This window comes from Elephantulus edwardii, unplaced genomic scaffold (genome assembly GCF_000299155.1).
Source record: "Elephantulus edwardii isolate Elephantulus edwardi_28Jun2011 unplaced genomic scaffold, EleEdw1.0 scaffold00126, whole genome shotgun sequence".
NCBI lineage: Eukaryota > Metazoa > Chordata > Mammalia > Macroscelidea > Macroscelididae > Elephantulus > Elephantulus edwardii.
Window position 1 is genome coordinate 399,217 of NW_006399876.1, and position 21,099 is coordinate 420,315.

The 21,099-nt window shown below is 55.8% G+C and overlaps 2 protein-coding genes across 2 annotated transcripts in view; both read right to left on the minus strand.

Annotated features, from left to right (window-relative positions):
- Positions 1 to 2,729, minus strand: part of SIGIRR (single immunoglobulin and toll-interleukin 1 receptor (TIR) domain) — a 4,213-nt gene extending 1,484 nt beyond the window's left edge. Inside the window, exons 1-5 of the mRNA XM_006893336.1 lie at positions 2,723 to 2,729; positions 1,674 to 1,872; positions 1,108 to 1,241; positions 883 to 1,023; positions 603 to 746 (exon numbers count right to left, since the gene is read on the minus strand). Of these exons, the coding sequence (XP_006893398.1) occupies positions 603 to 746; positions 883 to 1,023; positions 1,108 to 1,241; positions 1,674 to 1,872; positions 2,723 to 2,729 (625 nt within the window). The remainder of the gene's footprint in view (positions 1 to 602; positions 747 to 882; positions 1,024 to 1,107; positions 1,242 to 1,673; positions 1,873 to 2,722) is intronic.
- A 3,637-nt stretch (positions 2,730 to 6,366) lies between these two features.
- ANO9 (anoctamin 9) overlaps positions 6,367 to 21,099 on the minus strand; it is a 26,473-nt gene continuing 11,740 nt past the window's right edge. The window contains exons 3-25 of the mRNA XM_006893337.1: positions 20,241 to 20,336; positions 19,986 to 20,132; positions 19,637 to 19,782; positions 19,225 to 19,274; positions 18,948 to 19,119; positions 17,491 to 17,625; positions 17,197 to 17,293; positions 17,001 to 17,061; positions 16,807 to 16,889; positions 16,042 to 16,146; positions 15,737 to 15,901; positions 15,621 to 15,657; positions 15,327 to 15,438; positions 11,027 to 11,084; positions 10,469 to 10,566; positions 10,201 to 10,334; positions 9,411 to 9,563; positions 9,140 to 9,290; positions 8,671 to 8,772; positions 8,326 to 8,422; positions 8,012 to 8,202; positions 7,168 to 7,351; positions 6,367 to 6,912 (exon numbers count right to left, since the gene is read on the minus strand). Coding sequence (XP_006893399.1) covers positions 6,367 to 6,912; positions 7,168 to 7,351; positions 8,012 to 8,202; positions 8,326 to 8,422; positions 8,671 to 8,772; positions 9,140 to 9,290; positions 9,411 to 9,563; positions 10,201 to 10,334; positions 10,469 to 10,566; positions 11,027 to 11,084; positions 15,327 to 15,438; positions 15,621 to 15,657; positions 15,737 to 15,901; positions 16,042 to 16,146; positions 16,807 to 16,889; positions 17,001 to 17,061; positions 17,197 to 17,293; positions 17,491 to 17,625; positions 18,948 to 19,119; positions 19,225 to 19,274; positions 19,637 to 19,782; positions 19,986 to 20,132; positions 20,241 to 20,336 — 3,120 coding nt within the window. The remainder of the gene's footprint in view (positions 6,913 to 7,167; positions 7,352 to 8,011; positions 8,203 to 8,325; positions 8,423 to 8,670; positions 8,773 to 9,139; positions 9,291 to 9,410; positions 9,564 to 10,200; positions 10,335 to 10,468; positions 10,567 to 11,026; positions 11,085 to 15,326; positions 15,439 to 15,620; positions 15,658 to 15,736; positions 15,902 to 16,041; positions 16,147 to 16,806; positions 16,890 to 17,000; positions 17,062 to 17,196; positions 17,294 to 17,490; positions 17,626 to 18,947; positions 19,120 to 19,224; positions 19,275 to 19,636; positions 19,783 to 19,985; positions 20,133 to 20,240; positions 20,337 to 21,099) is intronic.

Sequence of the window (21,099 nt, forward strand, 5' to 3'; positions counted from 1 at the left end):
CAGGGGCTGGCAGAATGGAGGCGGGGCCTGGCGGGCAGGACCAGGGACAGATTAGGGCCAAGTGGGCGGGACCTGGTAGGTGGGACCAGGGAGGGCAGATGGGGTCCGGGTAGGTGGGGCGAGTGGGGACGGGGCATGGTGGACGGGACGGGGGAGGGGCAGGGTGAGCGAGGGCGGGATGAGCAGGGGAAGGACCTAGTGGGCTGGGGGACGGGGCAGATGGGCCTGGTGGGCGGGGCTTAGTGGGTGAGACCAGGGAGCAAGGTGGGCGGGGCGATAGGGGACGTGTCAAGTGGGGCGGGACCAGGGAGTGTGTGACGCGTGGGGGCGGGGCCTGGTGGGCAGGACCAGGGGCAGATTCGGGCCTGGTGGGCGGGACTTAGTGGGTGGGACCAGGGTAGGCGGAGGCTAGCAAGGGGCGGGATAAGTGGGCGGGGCTGGGACAGGACCAGGGAGTGTGTGATGCGTAGGGGCGGGGCCTGGTGGGTGGGATGGTGGGTGAGACGAGGAGAAGGAGGATGAGAGGGCGGGGCCTGGTAGGCGGGTGTAGGGAGCAGATTGGGTGGGAGCGGGCTGGGGGGGGCGGCGGGACGGGACAGCACCTGTGCGGGGCAGGAGTTCACGGTCATCCAAGAAGAGCTTGTAGCCCCGATGCCGCTCCAGCTGCGGTTTGAGGATGAAGTTCACGAACTTGCGGTCCTCGGGGCTGTCACTGTAGGACACGTAGGCATCGTAGAGCTTCCCATCTACACACACGGTGACCGGTCAGCGTGGTGTCCAGACCCCCACCACCACTGGGCAGACTCTACGAGAGTGCCTGGCAGGTCCACGCTCCACCACCCACCCTGTGTCCCCAGGCTCTCTGGCTCCAAGAGCGCTCACCGTTCATCTCCACCTCGCCGTAGGTGTCCTTGTACCAGAGCAGCAGCCTGAGGCGGCACTTTATGTACAACAGCGCGGCCAGAAGAAGCGTCAGCAGGACAAGAAGCGCGGCCAGCACTGCAGCCACGTGGCCAGGCGGACCTAGGGCTAAGCCACAGCCTGAGCTGCTGCCTGCAGCACCCCCTGTGCCCCACGTCTGGGACCTCGCCCAGCGCATACCCTCACCTGCTCTCCGGAGCACAAAAGAGGAGGAGCTGACGTTGTGGAGCAAGCAGGTGAAGGCTCCATAGTCCTGCGCACTGGTCAGATTGATCCTCAGGACACTGGACACAAGCACCTCTGACAGGTTGGCCCTAGCCCTGAGGAGACCAAGTCAGGACTTCTCACCTGGGATGGCAAGCACCTAGGGACACACCCAAGCCCCACTTGTCTGGCCTCTCTTGGGATGCTACAGGTTGAGGTTTTCTGAGTGATCCTTGGGTCCTTAGGTGGGGAAGTGGCCAGAATCAGGCTGGGAGCGGAGAGCTCACTCTGTTTTGGACAGTCACCCAAGCCCTAGGTTTGAGTGCTGTGGAGAGGAGATCCTGACCTCAGGCTTGGCCCAGGACTGTTGACACACCTGGCCCTGAAGAGTCACAGCCCCTCCGGACCAGTCCTGAGGCTTTGTCTGCCCTTACTAGACCTTTATCTTTGTCCAGTGTAGTGCTGTGCTGCCCAAGTTCACATCCAGTTACAGACCAGAGCAAGGTACAGAGGGGGTCCCAGGACATGGTTACCATGGTCACTCTTACCAGTGGTCCTCTTGGGGGCTGTAGTAAAGTCCATCGTCCAGTGGCAGACCCCCCTTTAGCCACTGCACTGAGGGCAGGGTACAGTTGGGCCCAAGTCCCAGCCAGGCTGTGCAGTTCAGAGAGACTGTGCTGCTCAGAGGCAGTTCCAGGGCCTGTTCTCCAGCTGGGGAGATGAAGTTAGGGGTCCCCTCACAAATATCTGCAGAGAGGACACAGTGAGGTCCACCATAACCTAGATGTCCACTTCCACCCCCTGCACTGTGGCCTGGGGCCCATGAAAGACCTAATGGCAGAGGCAGTCTCTCCACTTCTGTCCTCGCGCCACCCAGGATGAGGCCCACAATAGTGGCCCATTGAGAGATTCTACCTACACTGTATGTGGCTGCCCTGTCCTCAGGGGGTACAATGTGGAGGGCAGCCAGAGCCTGTAGCCTGGGGCAGGGCTCAGGTCATAGCAAGCCGGCCCAGAGGGCCATCGAGTGCCTGTGTTCTCAGGCCCTGAGCCTGGCTACCACCTGCCAGGGTAAGAAGTCAAACACAGCCCATTCAAGTGTCCCACTACAGGTGTCAGTATAGGGCATCATATGCTCCATATCCCTCTGCAGGGGTCAGTAGGGAGTATGGGCAGGGATGGGTTGGCAGCTCATGCTAGCCTTCCACCCAGGACAGAAGGTGGTCTGGGGGGTTGAAGAGTCCTTTACACCAGGTCACCCTCTGAGGCCTGGAGGTCCGAGCACCGGGGAGAGATCTAAGGTCCTTCACCTCAATAGAATGGCCACTCCTCAGTCCACATCTTGTACCCTGCCCCAAATCCCCAGCTTTCCTAGGTTTCGCTGACACACCCAGCCTTGCCTAGAGACCATGGATTCAGGGCCCACCCTGACGTCTCTCTGGCACTTCTGATTAGAGGCCTGGGCAGCCTTGTCCTCCAAGGAAGCCTGGAGTAGGGGTGAGGGCATACTCTCCAGGATTAGACTAATAGCAGTGCAGTCAGACCTGAGGGGCGGGAGTTGGGGGTGAGGACAGGGGAGCCTCTATCACCCGCCTACCTGCCATGGCTGGGTCTTCAGGCAGGCTGGGCCCAGTGCCACCCCAGCTCTACAGGCTCCCTGGCCTGGGTGGCCCAGGCCAAGGCAGGGCTCTCTCTGTGCTAGTGGCCAGTGGTCAGGGCGCCTGGAGAGGTCAGAGGCTGCTGGCATCACAGGGAACAAGTTAAACAAGAACAGGATGAGTTAACAAGTAACAGATCCAAACCCAGAGGGCCTGGCTTGGTGTCAGCCCAGGCCTGGGAGGGGTCCCTGGCCCATCTCAGGCCCTTCTCATGAGGCCACCAGCTGGCAAGGACTTGGGACTAAAATGACAGAAGCATGGCTGCACAGCAAGCCCTGGACAGCTCGGCAGTCACATGTGCACATGTGTGTGCAGACCAGCCAGCTCTCGGCCAGTGAGGCAGAGTCCAAGGGCTCACTGTGCCCCTCCACTGAGGTCCCATAGCCCTGCATCCTACCCTGTGACCTGCTCTGCCATTTCCAGACCTTGAGATGTCTGTCCAAATTGTCCTCCAAGGGAGGCGTCCTTGTAGGTGACCTTTCTCTGCTGAGGCAGTCAGGGCCCTGATGGGGGAGGTCCCCTCCACACCCAGCTCACTGTGCAGTGGAGGGAGAAGCCCATCACCTCCCGCCCAGGCCTCCTGCTTGCTCAGCACCTACTCCACTCCTGCAGAGCGTACAGGCCCACGTGGGACCAGCATGAGCCGGTAATCCCTTCATTCCCTCAGGCCCTTTTCACACCTGGTGCTGGAATTGCAGGCAGGAGTGAGGTCTCACTTGACAGCATCCTCGGTGGAAGTTAGTCAGTCCCCAACCCCACCCAGCTCTAGCCTCAATCATGTCCTCCCAGACCCCTGCCCCAGTCCACACCCTCCAGCTTCAGCTCCCCCAGTCCACACACCTCCCCACCCCAGTTTACACCCCCCCGGCTCTAGCTGCACCCCAGCCCCTATCCCAAGTCCCTTCCTGACCCAGCCTGACCTCTCCACAGCCAGAACCCCAGGTCTATCTAAACAGGTCCCACTGTAGCTTATCACACAGGACCCCACAAGGACTGGAAAGGGAGTTCCTTGTAGGAGGTCTGTGGAGTGGAGGCCATACAGGACAGTTCCAGGGATAAAACAACCCACTAGGGGGGGAACCATCATGTCAGAGTGCTGGCACTTCCTCCTGTAACCCACAAAGCTGACCCCTTATCACAAAATACCAGGAGGGGACACATACTTGCAACCCTGTGGGTCCCAGAGCACCTCTCTCAGGGCTTGCCCTTCAGCTCCAACAGAGGCCACCTCTAAATTGGATCTCAACAAACTGGACATGAGCCCAGAAGCCTCTGCCCTACACTTGGTACGCAAACATACACACCCCCACATCCATGTGCTCACATACATGCACACAGATGCACATAAGCATATGTACGTGTACACACATGCATGCAAGCACATGCATACCTGTGTACATTAAGCCCTGTCCACAGAGTCCTGCAGAGCTCCCACCCTTTGGCCTGCACACACATCCTTATACACTCACACACATACACATACACATGCACACATATACATACACACTACCCTGTTCACATACTCACTTTGCACAGAGCTTCCATCCTGTGATCTGCACTCACATGTACTTGCACACATACATATGCTCACCTGCAGCGATCCTTTCCTGTGGCCCATATACACACACAGTACTTTCTCACACAGGTGCATACATGCACACATGCATATATATTTGCATACATATATGCACACACAGGCACCCATAACCCTGTGCAAAGCTCTCCTGCACAGAGCTCCTGTTGTATGCCCTGTAATGCATACATGTACAAACACACACAGGCACACATGACCCTGTGCAATGCTCTCCTATACAGAGCTCCTGTCCTGTGCCCTGCACACACATGTACTTGCACACATACATGTATGTGGACACACAACCCCATATATATGCTTACCTGCACAGGGCTCCTGTCGTGTGTCCTGCAATGCATACACATGCGCACACACTCATGCACACATGACCCTATCCACAGCCACGTCCACTGAGCTCCTCCTGACCCATGGCCCACATGCACATGTGTATACACACACGTACACACACACTTGTGTACACATTACCCTATCCACACCTTAAGCTCCTCCCATCTGTGGCCTACATGAACACACATGTACACAGATGCTCATCTACACATGACCCTATCCACACCCTCTGAGCCTCTCCTGTTCTGTGACCCATATGCACATGTGTATAAACACACACACACACACACACACACACATATATATACACACATGCTTATACTGAGCCCCTCTTGTCCAGTGGCCCACATGCACACACATATACACACACACATACACAGACATTCACGTATACACGACCCCATCCACACACTCATTCCCTCTGAATCTCTCCTGTCCTGTGGCCCACACACAGAGACATGTACACACATGTACACGTGTTCCTCAGAACTCAAGGCTCACATGCCTGGCACACAGCTGACACCTCTCCCACCACATCCGTCCCGCTGCTGTACACAGCCTGCCACATCTGTGCGCACACGTACACATAGGCATACGCCAAGTACACTGATGTCTCTCTGTGGGCAGGCCTCTCCCAGAGGCAGGGCTCACTCAGGACATGAGAGGACAAGGAGTCACCTGGTTCCAGCTTCTGGAGTCAGTTATTCATGTGTGATGGGAGCAAGTGCCCCACACAGCAGGACTCCCACACTCTTCTCAGTATCGAGGCTCTGAGAGACACCTGGTCTTTGCAGGCCCTTGTCCATCTGTCTCTGTGTCCTTTCATCAGAGTTTCTCGGCAGCTTTCTGACGTGGCAGTCACATCCTCTCCTGACCCTGAACCCCACCCAGCCACCAGGCCCACCCCACTCTTCCTGTGCTCTGCGTCAGGCAGCTCCTTCCTCTGGACGCCCAACCTCCACCGCATTTCCTTCAGGGAGGGGTGCACAGGGCCCCATGGCCCAGGGTGAGTGTCTCAGAGACCCTGCCAGTGCAGGCAATGTCAGCCTGCCTCCTACACCCCTTGAGCTGCCACTCTGGAGTCACTTCACCTGATGCTTTTCTAGCCCTAACCAGGAGGTCAGCCCAAGAAAGGGCTTTGTGGAGGTGGGGGGAGGAAACTCCTGACCAATAAGGAGTCTTAGGATGGATTCTGCAGCAGCACCCCCCATCCACTTAAGGAGGTCTTCAAAGCAGATGAAGGGTCCCAGGGGGCTGGCTCCACAAGGTCTCAGCTTCAGGCTGGGGTAGGGAGAGGTGCACAAGGGAGCCAGGTGAGGAGCAGCAGGTACCCTACTGTCATGCCCACCTTCACTGACCAGGGAGATAGGTTACTGGATCCAACAAGGGTCCTCTAACTTCGCCCTGACTTCACTTTCAGGGTCCTCAGTCTACCCCCCCTCCCCAAGTCACCTGTGCAGATCTTTATCTGATGTGGCCTGCCCCAGGCCGCCCTCCACCAACCCTCAAGACCCTCGAGCAATGGAGCACCATGGGCGGAGAGATGCTGCCTGACCCTAACAAGCCCCTCTGGGCCTCCCATCTGCACTGTCTTACTAGCACGCTTCCTTGCAGGGCCCAGGGGAAGCAAGTGCGCCCCTGCCAGCATCCCCATCCTGTAGGTCAGACACTGAGGCAAAGCCGACTCAGACCGCCCAGGAGGCTCCAGCAGGCGCCAGCGTCCACATCCTGGCCAAGCTGTCCCCTTGGAGTCCCCTTCGCACTGCCGTCTCCCTTCACTCGGAGGACCCCAGCACCAACCCCGACCTCTTCACCACAAGATCCCGCGTGTCCCCAGAACATTCTCCCAGTGGCTTCTAGAAAGCCTGCAGGCATAGCTTTCTCTGCACCGCCTGTCCGGCGTCTCCAATGACTTTCGTGGGCAGGGGACGGCATTAAGAGGAGCAGGCTCGCAGGCCGAGGTGCCGAGGGGCGCTCACTGTGGCCAACCCCACGCCCCTCCTCTACTTGATCGTGGGAATCTGGGGGTCGAGGGCGCGCGTGGCGGAAGCTCCGCCCGTGCGCCCCAGCCTGTGGCGTTTCCGGGTTGGATTTTGGCGCCCAAGGAGGCCGCAGGCTTAGGATCAGGGCTTGGGGTGGGAAGAGGGGTCCCCACCGCCGCGGTGCCTTCTCGCCTCGCTCCTTCCCAGGGGAGGCTCCAGGAAGCCCCTGGGCACAGTGGGCTGAGCGGGAAGGGGGGCGTCACCCCAGCCCCAGCTCCTGCCTCCGAGGTCCGGGCGCCCGAGACGCCTCCGGGCTCCGGCTTCCGGGCGAGGCAGAGGCCGGCGGCACAGAGCCACTTCCTACGACACACGACACACACTCGCCCCGACCCCAGAGGGTCCTCAAGGCGAGGACCATCCAGGCCCTGGCTCCCAAGGGACCTCTGCTGTCCCTCACACCCCTCAAGTCCTGGCCACTCACCTGCTGCCGGGTCTGGGCTCGTGCGACCTCGGGGGCGGGGCGGCTCACCTGGGCCAGGTCCGCGGCAGGGACGCACTGCGCCGGTGTCAGGGCAGCAGGTGCAGCCCCGCCCCGCAGCCCGGACAGAGGGCGGGCGCTGCTCGCCTTATGCCCCAGGCGGCAACTCACTCTCCTGCGCAGCCTCCTGGAGCGACCACCAGAGCTAAGGTCAAACGCGCTCAGCCCTTCCAGGAGTCACTGCCGCAGGGGCCTCGCCGGGCTCTGTCCCCTTCGCTATTCTCCGGCCAGCCTTCTTAGACCTCTGGCCGCCACCCCTGAGCCAGGACCAAGGGAGCGTGGAGCAGCAGAGCCCAGGGCAGCTGGGAGCGGTAGCTACCAGGTCCAGACACGCCTTCTGGGCCTCAGTTTCCCACTTAGCCCTGAGAACACACACCAAGACCCACGCCTAAGAATTGGAACATCAGGCTTTATTTTATTGTAGAAATGTGTGCTTCTGAGGGGAGCCAGGCTGGTCCCAGGAGGGCTGGAGGTGCCACAGCCAGTCAGCGTGAAAGGGGCAAGACTCAGATAACTTGACTGAACTCCACTAGGAAAACGAGGGTCTTGCCTTCCAATCACATGACAAGGAACTGCCCCATTTTATGTGGGAACCGCCAATGCCCGGTTCAGGCTGATTTCTAAGGCCTGGACACAGGGCACCGCCCAGAAACCCCTCTTCAGAACACATTGGGTCTGCCAGGACCCCCATATACAAGGCCTATCAAGAGCCCCTTCCACACACATAGAGCTGGGGCTTTGCAGGAATCTGCTCCAGCATGCTCCCCAAACGTCCAGGGTCCCCTACACCGCAGTGGTCTTGAGACCTGAGCTGGAGGCAGAGGGTGGGCTAGCCCCCTCCTGGGGAGTTCTGTGTTGCTGGTACTTCATCTTCTCTTGAACTCTCAAAAACTTGCTTTCCAGAACTGTGTTGCTCACTTCCCCCGGGACATCAGGTACAAACCAGGCAGCAATGAGTTTGATGCACAAGGCCACATGCTGAGGTCAGGGGTCAAGAGAGGTAGCAGGGCTGAGCAGGGACTTCAGGGTTTGGGGTTAGGGCAGAAGACTCCTAGGCCAGGATCCCTCTGGCCTGGGTTCCCCCCTCCTAGCCCTGCTCACCTCGAAGATAATGAGGAAAGCCATTCGGATGGCCAGCAGGAACCAGAACTGCTCAGAGAGGTTGTAGTCAGGTGGTGGGTTGCGGTAGTCCCGGTATCTAGGGGAGGAAGTGGCAGGGGATGGCTGAGATCCATCTAGGGGAGGAGATGGGGGGATGGCTGAGGTCCATCTAAGGGAGGAGGAGGAGAGGGGTAGGGGAGGGAGAGGGGTTGTCTGAGGTCCATCTAGGGGAGGGGGAGGAGGGGAGGGGAGGGGCTGAGGTCCATTTAGGGGAGGGAGAGGGGGAGGGTGGCTGAAGTGGAGCCAGATGTTCAATGGGTTGGTGTGGGGGAGGGGTCCTGTCACCTGCACTCGGTCACCTTCTCTGAACCCTCTATCTGCAGGGGGTCCTCGAAGTCCTTTGTGTGGAACACGGACAGGCTGTGGTTGATGTAGCCTGTGAGGCAGCTGGGACACAAGGCAGGGCAGGCTGCAGGGCACTGCGCAGGTGGCAGAGGCCCGCGTCCAGGAAGTGGGACAGACGGTTTGGGCACACTCGGGACCCCGTGGCCACTCTGTGGAGCACAGTCCATAGGCCAAGCACTGCCCAATTCCTGGGCAGCAGGGACTCTACCCTCACCTTCCCTGCTGAGACTCAGGGGAGCACCCCTGAAGTCTGCAGGGTCAGGAGGCTCTGAGCTCAGAGAAGAATCTGGGGAGGGAGGTCAGGAAGCCCTGGGTCTGGGACCTGAACTCTATTGCCAGGTCAGGGCCACTTCACTAACAGCCCCTGGACTCCAGGGTGGTCCCGAGGAAGGCAGTGCTGGCTCCTTACTCTACTGGAGGATTGGAGGCTCTGTGCTGGCAGGGGCCATAACGGTACTTGTAGACCATTCGAGGGATGAACTCAGAGGTGAAGGCGATGACCAGTCCATTGACGATGACAGCCAGCACACCAATGGTCTCTAGCACCTGCAGCCATGTCCCTGGGCCAGAGCACCAGGTGACTCAGCTGTGCCCACTCCTCCCTCTCCTGGGCTGGGAGCCCAAGGCACCTCAAAACCTAAGGTGGTGCTGGGCACCTGAGCTCCTTTTCCCACCCTCACCAATGTCCTTGGCCTTGCGGGGCACCAAGCGCTGCTGTAGCCAGACCATCTTAATGGCGTCCAGGCGGATCTCCACGACATTGCTGAAGAGGGCCAGCAGCGGGGCCAGTGGAAAGGCAGCCACAAAGATGGTGGTGAAGCCATATTGCATCACTGAGGGGACAGAGGGCATCACCACCTGGAGCATTCCCTGCCCCACCCCAGTCCCTCAACTCCATCACTGAGGGGGCAAGAGGGTGTCACCTGGGGAGTGTCTCCAACCCCTAAACAGCATTACTGGGGCACAGAGGGTTTCACCTCAGGAGTGTCCTCAACCCCACCTCAGTCCCACTATCTGCATTACTGGGGGCACAGAGGGTGCCACCCCAGGAAAGCCCCCAACATCCCCAAAAGCATTACTGGGGCACAGAGGGTGTCACACCCTGGAGCGCCCACTAGCCCCACTCTAGCCCCCCCTCTGAAAATTGCATCATAAAGGGTCCAGAAGGCATCACCCCAGGAGTGCTCCTAGCCCTACCCTAGCCCCCCCAAACAGCATTAATGGGGCAGAGGGTATCACCCCTGGGAGCACCCCCAGCCCACCCACAAACTGCATCAAGGAGCATCCCCCTAGCCAGGCAGGGCATCCCAAGCCTGTGCATGCATCACTGGGGCTGTAGAGGGCCATTAGTTGGCTGAGCAAGGCTCCTTCCCACACCACAGCCCCCAGCCTGGCTGCACATGCATCAGTGCAGCTGAGATGGTGCCCTGCAGGCTGAGGAGGTGCCCAGCTCCACTCTGCCCAACGCACTCATTTCCATGAACTCATCGAACAGGCTGAAGATGGTGACAGAGCCCAGGAGGTAGTTGCTCTGCCAGTCCTTGAGCTCGGGGTTGGGGTCTGGGGGCCCGTGCTTGTACCAGCGATACTTGTTGTGCAGCCACCTGGCAGGGATAGGGCTGATGGGAGGGGGTAGGGAGCAGGCCCTGGGGAGGTGGGGGGAAGTCTAAGAATGAGGACAGGGTCCTAAGTAGATGCCCTCTGGGTGGCTATGAGGGGCGGGGGGGGGGGTCCTCACGGGCCCAGGTACTCCACGCAGTTGCTGAGTGTCTGTTTCAGCCCCATTATAGTGGCCATCTGCACAAACAGGTCCATCATGCAGCCACTGAGATGGCACTGCAGGTGAGGGAAAGGTGTCAGAGAGGAAGGGGAGCTGTGTAGCAGGGAATCTGGGAGGAGGGAGGTGGGGAGCTGGGGAGGAGGGGGAGGAGGGAGAAGGGGGAACTTTCAAGGAGTTGGGGAAGACAGAGTGATAGGAAGGAGGTGAAGCAGGGGAGGGGGTGCTGTGGATGGGGGTCAGGGAGACGTGAGAGCAGGAGGAGGAAGTCCATGATCCAGAGAGGAGAGGGGCGGCTCCCAGTAAAGCTGAGTGCCTTCCTGCTCTCCGTGTCCTGCCTCTCTGACCCCTCTCCACACAAGAAAGGCCTTGAGTGGCACAGCAGCCTGTGCTTACACCTCTCCCACCCCATACATGTGGGCAGCGCAGGGTCAGGGAGCCACTAGGGTGGCAAGGAGAGGCAGGAATCCTGGGCTCAGGTGTCCTGGGACACACAGGAAGCCTCTAGGACATGCTGACCTCCTCCAGCTTCCACAGGCCAGCCAAGCGCACAGACTTCCCAGGGTGACCGTTGATCCTGGAGAGGAAAGAGAGTGAGAGGAGGTGGGGCAGGGGTCATCTGCTAGAGGGGGTTGAGAGGGGCAGCACGGACACTGTGGGGGGAGGGACAGGGCAGTGGTGCTCACACTTCATCGATGCCCTCTCTACACATGTTCGTATGCACTCAGCCCACGTAGACGTGTTCAGCTGCTGACATATCACCTGCAAGGACATTCTGTCCCCTGAGACAGGCATGTAGGGCTCCCTTTCAAGGGGCCACCAGCTTCCCCCTCAAACCTAAACCCAGCACACTGCCACCCCTTGGTTCCACTCGTTGGGTTGACTGCCCAGCCTGGCCCCTTCAGGCAGCTAGGAGATTCAAACCACTGACTTTTCAGTCAGCAGCTCAGCACTTGGTGCTCTCTACCACCAGGGCTCCTTTTCCTGCTTCCCAGGAGGTGCTCAAGACACAAACTAACTTAGTGTGCAGCCCAGGAGTGCTTGCTCATGGCGAGGTTAACCCAGTAGGACCTGGGCCCCAGAACTCTGCAGTTCAAACCTGACGTGACTGCTGAGTGTGTGGTCATTTGTAATAGTCACGGCAGAAAGCCAGCAGTGTCCATGGCAGCTCTTCCTACAAGGAGGCACAGCAAATATGACACTCCCAACTAGACTCCACAGAATGAGGGACAGTATGGTGAACTGAGCCATGTCTGTCTTGACCCCTAGCAGTCCTGCTGGACAGAGGGGTGTTGTCGGGTTGTGGGGGGGCGGGGCTCCCAAGGCTGCACATCTGTATGGAAGATGTCCTCATTTTTCTCCCATGGAGCGGCTGGTAGGTTCAAACTGCTGACTTGTGGTTTGGCAGCCCAGGCTTTACCCACTGCGCCGTGAGGCTTCCTTAATGAGCAGCACTAGCCCTGTACGCCTCAGATCCTCCTCACATTCAACAAACAAGGTTGTGTCATCTGCATAATGCAGGCTGTTGGTGAGCCTTCCTCTAATCCTGATGCAACATTGCTCTATAAAGCCCAGATTCTCAAGTTACTTACTCATTATATACATTAAATAGGTATGGAGGAGGGATAAACCCCTGGTGCATAACTTTAAGGATTTTAAAACTTTCAGTGTTCCCTTCCTCTATTCTCACAACGGCCTCCTGGTCTAGGAATGGGCTCCAGATGAGCACTAGTAAGGGTTCTGGAATTGCCATTCTTCTCAATGGTAGCCATCGTTTGTTATGAGCCACACAGTCAAAACCCTTTTTGCATTGTCAATAAAACACAGAGACATTCTTCTGGTATTGAACTTCAAATAGTTCTCTGCAAATATACTATTCTATGCAACAATGTATGAATGAAAATCCAAAATCTCTGTAAATGTTCATTAAAACTAGTAAAATAAAAGTTAAAAAAAACCCAAAACAAGTCCTAGGTCCAAGTTGTTATTAGGTGAAGCTGAATAAAATGTATATATACACTATTCTAGCCAGTTTCGGATAATCTTCAGCAGTATTCTTTTGGTGTGTGGTATTAGTGATATTGTTAGATAATTTCCAAGTTCTGTTGGATCACTTTTCTTGAGAGTGGGAACAAATACAGATCTCTTCCAGTCAGTTTGCCAGACAACTGTCCTCTAAATTTTCTGGCACAGACAGGTGAGCACATCCAGGGCTGCATCTATCATTCGAAACATGTCAATCATTTAAATTCCTAGGGGTGTTCTTATCTGCCAGTGTCTTCACTGCAGCTTGAACCTCATCCTTTATTACCACTGGTTCTCCTTCATATGCTACTTCTTGAAATATTTCTGTGTCACCCAATACTTTTTAGTAGAGTTGTTGTTGATTGCCTTCAAGTCGAGCACGACTCATAGAGACCCTTTGAACAAAAGGCCTGAAGTCCTTCTACAACTATTGACATTTCTCAAAGTTCATAGAGTTTCCAGAGGATGTTGTTTAGGAAGTGGATACCCCTCCTGCTCTAGTATAAGTGATTGTGTATTCCCTTCCTCTTCATTTGATGCTTTCTGGATCAACATCTCTCAGTACTGCAACTCAAGGCTTGAATTTGTTTTTCAGTTCTTTCACCTTGAGAAATGCTGAGTGAATTCTTCCCTGTTCATTCTCTGACTCCAGCTCTTTGTATATTCCATTATTATGTGGATGACACAACATTGCTTGCTAGAAGCTAAAAGGATTTAAAAACCTTGCTGGAGAAGATAAAAAACTACAACCTTCAATGTGAATTACATTGCAACATCAAGAAGACAAAAACCCTCAGCACGGGGCCAAGAGGCAACATCATGATAGATGGAGAAAAGACTAAAGTTGTCAACAATTTCATCTTATTAGATTCTACAATCATGACCCTTGGTACCAGTAGTCAAGAAATTTAAAGACATGTTGCTTCGGGAAAGTGTGCTATCAAGGACCTCTCCAAAATACTTATGAGCAATGAAGTCAGTTTAAAGCCTAAGGTGCATGTAATTCAGGCTATGCTCTTTTCAATCACTTAATAGGCATATCAGAGCTACACAATGAACAAAGATGACAGAAGAATAGATGCCTTTGAGTTGTGGTGTTGGAGAAGAACAACGAATATCCCATGGACAGCCAAAAGAGTAGGTATGTGTTGGAGAAAGTGCAGCCAGAGTGCTCCTTGGAGGCAAGGATAATAGGATTCATCTCACATACTCTGGGCATGTTGCTAGGAGAGGCTATTCCTTGGAAAGGGACATCATGCTTAGAAAGGTGGAGGATCAGTGAAAGAGAGGAAGACCTTCAACCAAATGGACTGATAGTGACTGCATTCATGGCTTGAGTGTGTCAGAGACGATGAGGACGGCACAGGACAGGACAGGTTCAGATCTGCTGTTCATGAGGGCCCCATGAGTTGCATTTGACTGGACCTCACCTAACAACAACAGGCCTGTATGACAGCAAAACATCGAGCAATAATTAACACAGCGAAATACCAGCTAAGAACATGGGGAAAGCCAAAACACATGAATGAGTCCATGAAGAATAGGGGCTCCCCGCCGAGCAGAGAGCTGGAGAGATGGGCTGTCCTTCAAAACCAGCAGGCCCCAGACCCTGCGACCAAACAACTGCCAGAGGAGACCAAGGTAAGAGTATTAAACATTTTGATAGGGAGCTCTGGTGGCCTAGTGGCAAGAAGCTGCACTGCAATTACAGAGGTATGTGGTTCAAATCCACCAGATGCTTTGCTGGAGAAGGAGGGGCAATCTCCTCTTGTACCAGTCAGATCTGATTTGACAGTACACACACAAAATATAATAAAATAATTTTTTTTTAAAAAAGAGTATTAAACATTTTGAAACCTTACAGGCCATGAACTTCCCAAACAACAAAGAAATCGGTCTTAGAAAAAAATGTGTCCAGATTACTCCTTAGAAGCAAGAATCAAGAGACTTCATCTCCCATATTTTGGGCATGTTATCAAGAGAGGTCGTTCCCTGAGAAAGGAATTGGACTTGGAACATCAGAAGGTCAGCGACAGAGAGGAAGACCCTTACCAAGCTAGACTGCCCCCGTTAGCATGCACTGGCCCTGAGTGTGGTGGGGATATGAGGACAGAGCAGAGCCAGGCAGGCAAGGTCCTGCTAGCTCAAGGGCACCTAACAACAACAAAAACACAGCTTATAAAGGGAATAATGTTGCCAGCAAGAAACAGAGGCACTGGGCCACAAACAAAGCTCTGAGGGCCAGAAGGGCAGGAGAAGAGGAGGAGGAGGGGACATGGGGACCACAGGAAGGAAGTGGGAAGAGTGCTGTTGCCCTGAGAAGACTGAAACCAATGTCACAAAACACCATGTATAAGTAATAGAATGGGAAATTAATTTGCTCTGTAAACGTTCAAACTATGATTCAAACATTCATTTGAAACAATACAGTTTTGAAGCAATAACATTAAAATGAAATGCTAGCCCCAGTGTGGGTATATTAGAGTGTGTGTGTCAGTGATGCACAGTGGGAGTAACTCACACCCACCACGGACGGATGTGGTGGCCGCGGTGCCCAGTTACAGATACACTCATCCGCAGAGCAAAGCCACCAGGGTCCACGAGGAACACAAGTGTGAGGCTGCACAGCCACGCTCAGCCAGCTCTGCTGCTGACCACAGGCTCGGAGCCACCGGGGCAAGCGAGTCTACATCGTACTCGTGTGGAGCAAGAGTTCTTTAACTACCACAAAGAGCAAGGGGCTGGTTTTGAAAGGAGGGCTAGGTGGGCGGGAGGCAGCCACGGGACCACCTACCTGCCCAGGATGAAGGCGATGTAGACCAGGGAGGAGAAGTGGGCAAAAAACTGCAGCATGAAGAACTTTACTGTGAGCTTGCTCTCGCGCTCAGAGACAGTCCTGGGACTCTCTGGAAGGAGACATGGTGGGTCATCTTCTGATTGGCCTCCTTCCCATCACCCAGGACTGTCCCATCTTACAGCTGAGGTAGCTGGGACCCTGGCCCTCTCTCACCTGTGGCTCACTGGTCCTACAGCCTCAGGCTGGACCAGAGACCAGGCAAGAGATTCCAAGACCCTAGTCCCCTCTTACCAAACTCACAGAGTTTCAGAGCCACGCGCCTGTTGACCTGCAGGGTGGGCATGAAGTCAGGGCCTCACACTGGGCTTGGCCCAGCCCCACCTTGGCCCACTCTCTCCAGTCCCCACCTTGGTCATGATCACAATCGTCACATAGTGCATGAGGGCCCCAGAGACCACCACGGCTGTGGTCACTTGCTCTGCCAAGACAGGTGAGGCCCAGTGGCTGAAGAGGGCAGCAACCAGGACACGGTAGATGACCAGGAAATGGGCCATTCCAATCATGAAGCAGATCTGGGCAGTGGGGGGTGGAGGTGGTGAGAAGCAGGGGTGCAGGAGACAGATGGAAGGGACGAAAGCACAAGAGTGAGAGGGGACCAGTTAGGGGGACAGGTAAGGGGAGGGGGGCAAGGACGGGGCCTGAGCCCAAGTACCATGACCAGAGACAGGGCGAGGATGAGGATGTTATACAGGTAGGAGTGCCTGTGCTTCTTGGGCTGGTATTCAGGGCAGAAAATCAGCTCCAGCATCATCTCCTCCTGCAGGCAGGCACCACACAGCTCAGAAACAAGCACCTCAGACAGGTGTGCATGGCAGACAGGTGTCTGCCTCAGACAGCACCCTCAGCCCTACTCACACAATGGACACCTTCACATCTAAGATGCACACACCTCAGACACATGCGCACCTGGGACACATGCACACCTTGAAAACACATGAGCAGCACGGACAGACACACACCTCAAACATGCATATGCACACACAAGCACCTCAGTCATAAACACACACCTCAAAACCACGTGTGCACCTCAAATGCACACACACACACACCCTTACAAATGCTTCGAACACACCCACATGTTGGACATGCACCTCCAACAGGCACACACACACACAAACACCTCAAATACACGCACACATCTCAAACGTGCACATACCTCAGACACACACCTGAGGCACAGACACACAGCATACTGGCCTCCACTGTAGCACGCATGTGCAGGTACAGACAAGCACAGTTGGCACGGCCATGCACGCATGCTTCAGACGTGACAATGTAGACACACACATGCTGCAGACACAGCACGTATACACACGGCAGGCATGGTGCAGACAAGCACACGCACCTCGGACAGGACACAGCAGGCACAGGTACTGGCCGTGGCACAGGCCTCAGGTGTAGCCCAAGGCGTTCTCACCTCATCCTCGTCCCAGCCATACAGGTGCCAGTGCAAGACCACTTCAGAGCGCTTCCGCTTCCAGAACTCCAGGAACACAGTGGCTGCCGCCCAGGAGGTAGGAAGGTGTCAAGAGGCTCCCTGGGTGGCAGCTAGGCTGGAAGGGCACAGCCTGGGATGGGGCCATGTGTCCCCCACGTCCAGTAATGACTCACCCCATAGAGCCATGAAGATGGCGAACAGCACAGTAGCCTCATTGTCGAAGAGGTGGGTGAGCTGGGGAGGGGAAGAGTGGGCAGACAGCGCTCGTCTCCGCCCAGGGCACAGGCACCTCAGGACACTCTGGCCAACTCTGGGAGGCCCCTACCTAAGTTCCTACTCTTTCGGTGGGTGAACCCCAGTAGGACGAACCTTAGCAAAGGTGCAGGTATCGGAGAGCCGCTGGTACCTGAGGAGGTGGTCTCCACGTGGACACATGAGGATGTGGTTGGCCTCACAGATCTCCTTGCTGGGCATTAAGTGCAAGGGTAGGGCTGTGCTGAGCTTCCCAGATGTAGGGCCCCAGACCCTCCATTTTCTCAGCTCCAGGTCCTCAACCTCCACCTTCTGCCCTCAGCCACAGACTTCTTGGTCCCCTGGCCCTGGCCACTTAGCCCTCAGATTCCCTGGCCGCCTGGAAGGCCACACCTCCTGGTCCCAGCCCACCTGATCTGGCTGGCGTTGAAGAGGGCAAAACCACTCAGGAAGACGGCAAGGCCCATCAGGGCAGCAGGGATCAGCATTAAGGTGTACCAGCCCAGCCAGGCAAAATACAGCGCCACCTTCTCGCCAAAGTAACTCCTGCAGCACAATGACCATTAGGGACACCTCCAGCTGTGTCATCGCAGGACGTCCAGGTCCTGGTCCCATCATGGGATGGGGATGGGGTACCAGGAAGGAGCTTTGCATGCATGGGTCAGGGAGTGTCTGCATGAAAGGCAGGGATGTGTCTAAATATGGGTCAAGCATGTTGGTGTCGGCACAGGTGTGTAGCAGCACTGGGTCTGTGGGTACTGATATGTCCATAGTATCTCAGGTGTCTGTGGGTATAGGTGTGTCTACAGCAGCACAGGTGTTTGTAGGTACAGGTGTGTCTACAGCAGCACAGATGTTTGTACAGGTGTGTCTACAGCAGCACAGGTGTCTATAGGAACACAGCAAAGTCTGTATGGGAACAGGTATATGTTGGAAGCATGACAGTGTAGGGACACAGATGTGCCTTTAGGAGGCTTATTGTTCAGAGTAGCTTTTCTAGCATCAGCTTTGGCTTTCACCTTATGATGGGTGGGAACCTAAAACAGGGTGTGCATAAAGTAATCATTACGAGTTTGGTCCACTTTGCCATCCCACTAAGTTTAAATTGAGCAAGTTTATCGCAGCCACAGGTTCCTGCACCAGCCAGACCAGGAGCCGCGGCAGCCTCAGCAGAGAAGTTGAGACCAGCATGAGACAGAGCTGACCTGGGCCTGCTGCCCCACACAGCCAGAGTCAGAGGGCTTCACCCAAGCTTCCTGGAGGACTGAGGGCACACCCCGTGACTGGCAGGACTGAAGGAACTCTAACACTGATCTAAGCTGTGAGGCTGAAGGTCAAAGGGCCTGTGACACCGCCTGAGAAGCTGTCCCGACTGAAGAATTGTATCCTGCTGCCAGTCTCAATGGTAACCAGGTAACTTTCCCAGTAAACCGCATGACCCTCACTATGGTTCTGGAAGGTCTGTGTGGCTCCTGTGGAGGGCTTCAGACTCAGGAACAGAGCAGTATGATGGTGCTGAGATGCTTGGAAGCAGGCGGGGACTGTGGAGGCTGTGTCTGGCATTATGGGAATTAGTTCTGTGGGGTGAATATTGTTATGAGGACTGTTTCCCTTTGTGAATTAGTGGAAGTCAGAGGTGGCCACACTTTTAACACCTACACACTTTCTACTGAGTTGTGTCTGTGGGGCACAGTTATGGGGCACAGGTTGCCTGTGGGCACAAGTGGTCTGTGGGGCATAGGTATGGGTCGCAGGTAGTCTGTGGGGCACAGGTGGCCTGTGGAGCACAGGCATGGAGCACAGGTGGTCTGTGGGGCACAGGTATGCCATAGGGCACAGGTGGCCGGTGGGGCACAAGTGGCTATTACCTGATGTCATCAATTGGCTGTTTGCAGAACATACTTCTCCACTGGGCCCATTTCCTGAGGTTCGCCTCCCTTCCAGGTCCTGTTCCATGCTCTGCCCCATGGCAAGCTCCCACCTTATGCAGGAAAAATCCAGTCTGGAAGACGTGGTCCTTCTTCAAATGCTCAAAGGTCTCTGAGTTCACATGGAGCAAGTGGGTCAGAATGGGGTGCCAGCACCCCTGTCCCCATGGGCAGGCAGCTACAGATATTGTCCATCTGAGGAGACCCCCCTCCTCACCCCCATCTGCTGTCTTGATGTTGTTGATGAAGGTGTGCATGATGCAGATCCTGAAACACAGGGGATCTTAGCCACCCCATGCCCTGAGGAGGACCCCACCCTCCGGCAGTTTTGCCCACCCTGGTGGGAGCCTCCGTCTTCCTGACCTGTGCTCTGATCAGTGCCCAGAGTATCTCTGGTCCAGCCCCATACACCTCCACCTGCCTGACACACAGGCAGGATCTGGGGCTCAAGGTGGTCTCAATCCACTTGGAATTTTGTCCACATTTGAAGGTCACCCTGCTGTTCCATCCCCAGAAACTGCATCACATTTGACATGCAGAGCCACAAGAGACCCTGGTGAGGCTGGCCCTCCATTCTGAAAGACCAGGATGACAACCTGTCCTTCGGTTCCAGCTGCTCTGCCCCTCACCTTGTGGTGTCCAGGGTGAGGTCCTTCTCAGCTGGCAGGGCACTGAGCACCGGCCCCTCGGGCTCCATGAGAAGCTTGCAGTATGGGAGGAAGACCTCTTTCATGGCTTGGATTCCAAAGTATTGGTTATGGCTGTCTTTCATTTCCTGGGAGTGGGGCCATAGGAGACCCTTACTGTACCCGAAGGCACTCCCCCTGGCACCCTAGCCCACCAGTTGATCAGACCCCAGTCCTCCCACCCCAAGCCCATGTCCGGGAGGCGCCTTGGATCACAGCAGACCCCAGACCTCCTTCCCTGACCTCACAGCTGGGAGCTGCCTTGGACCACAGCAGACCCTAGACTTCCCACCCTGAGCCCATGGCCAGGAGCCACCTTGCACCGGAAGCCCCGTCTCTGCAGCTGCTGCAGGTACTGCTGCTGCCGATCACGTTGCTTTGGGGACAGGCGCAGGTCTGCCACGAAGACATAGTCCCAGTGCTCCCAGGGGCCTGTGCACTGTGAGGATTGGCACCAGGGTCCAGCAGCAGGGTGAGGCGAGGTGGACAGGGTGGAGGGTACAGCAAGGATGGTGGGGCTGGTAGTCAGGTGAGTGGGCCTCGGTACCAAGGGCCCTCTCCAGGCCTCAGTGGGGTTCTCACAGGGCCGTCTGGCCACCAGTGGGATGCTGTCCTCTTCAAAGGCAGTCAGGTGGTCTTCACCCTACCAGAGAAGATAGAGGTGGAAGATGGAGGGCTAGCTTGCCTCCATGGAGAGTAGACAGAGGTGAAGGTTGGAGGGAGGGCCTGTCCTCCATGGGGAGTAGACTGAGGTAAAGGTGGTGGAGGACCTGTCTTTGCTGGGGGAGGCGGCAGAGGTGAAGGATGGTGGGAGGGCCTGTCCTTGTTAGGTAGTGTCCTCCATGAAGAGGGGACAGAGGTGAAGGATGGAAGAAGGGCCTGTCCTCTATAGGGAGTGGACAGAGGTGAAGGAGAGAGGGCGGGCTTGTCCTCTATAGGGAGAGGACAGAGGTGAAGGAGGGAGGGCCTGTCCTCTATAGAGAGTGGACAGAGATGAAGGATAGAGGGAGGGCCTGTCTTTGCTGGGTGAGGCCCATCCACAGATATCAGGAGGCCCCAAGTGGGTGCTGTAAGGCCCAAAAGTGGCTGAGGCTGCAACAGGATAATCCACAGAGGGTGGGTCTGAGAAGTCAGAGCTCTGAACAGTCATGTTTATTGCTGCGTTGTTCACAATAGCAAAGAGATGGAAGCAACCAAAGAGTACATCAACAAATGAATGATAGTCAACAAATGAATGACAGAGAAGTTGTGTTATATTCACACAATGGAATACTATGCAGCACTGAAAAGCAAGGAACTCATAAAATATGATACAAAATGGGTGAACTGGAAGACATTGTTGTTTGTTGTTATGTGCCGTCGAGTCGTTTGCGACTCATAGCGACCCTATGCACAACAGCCCTAAA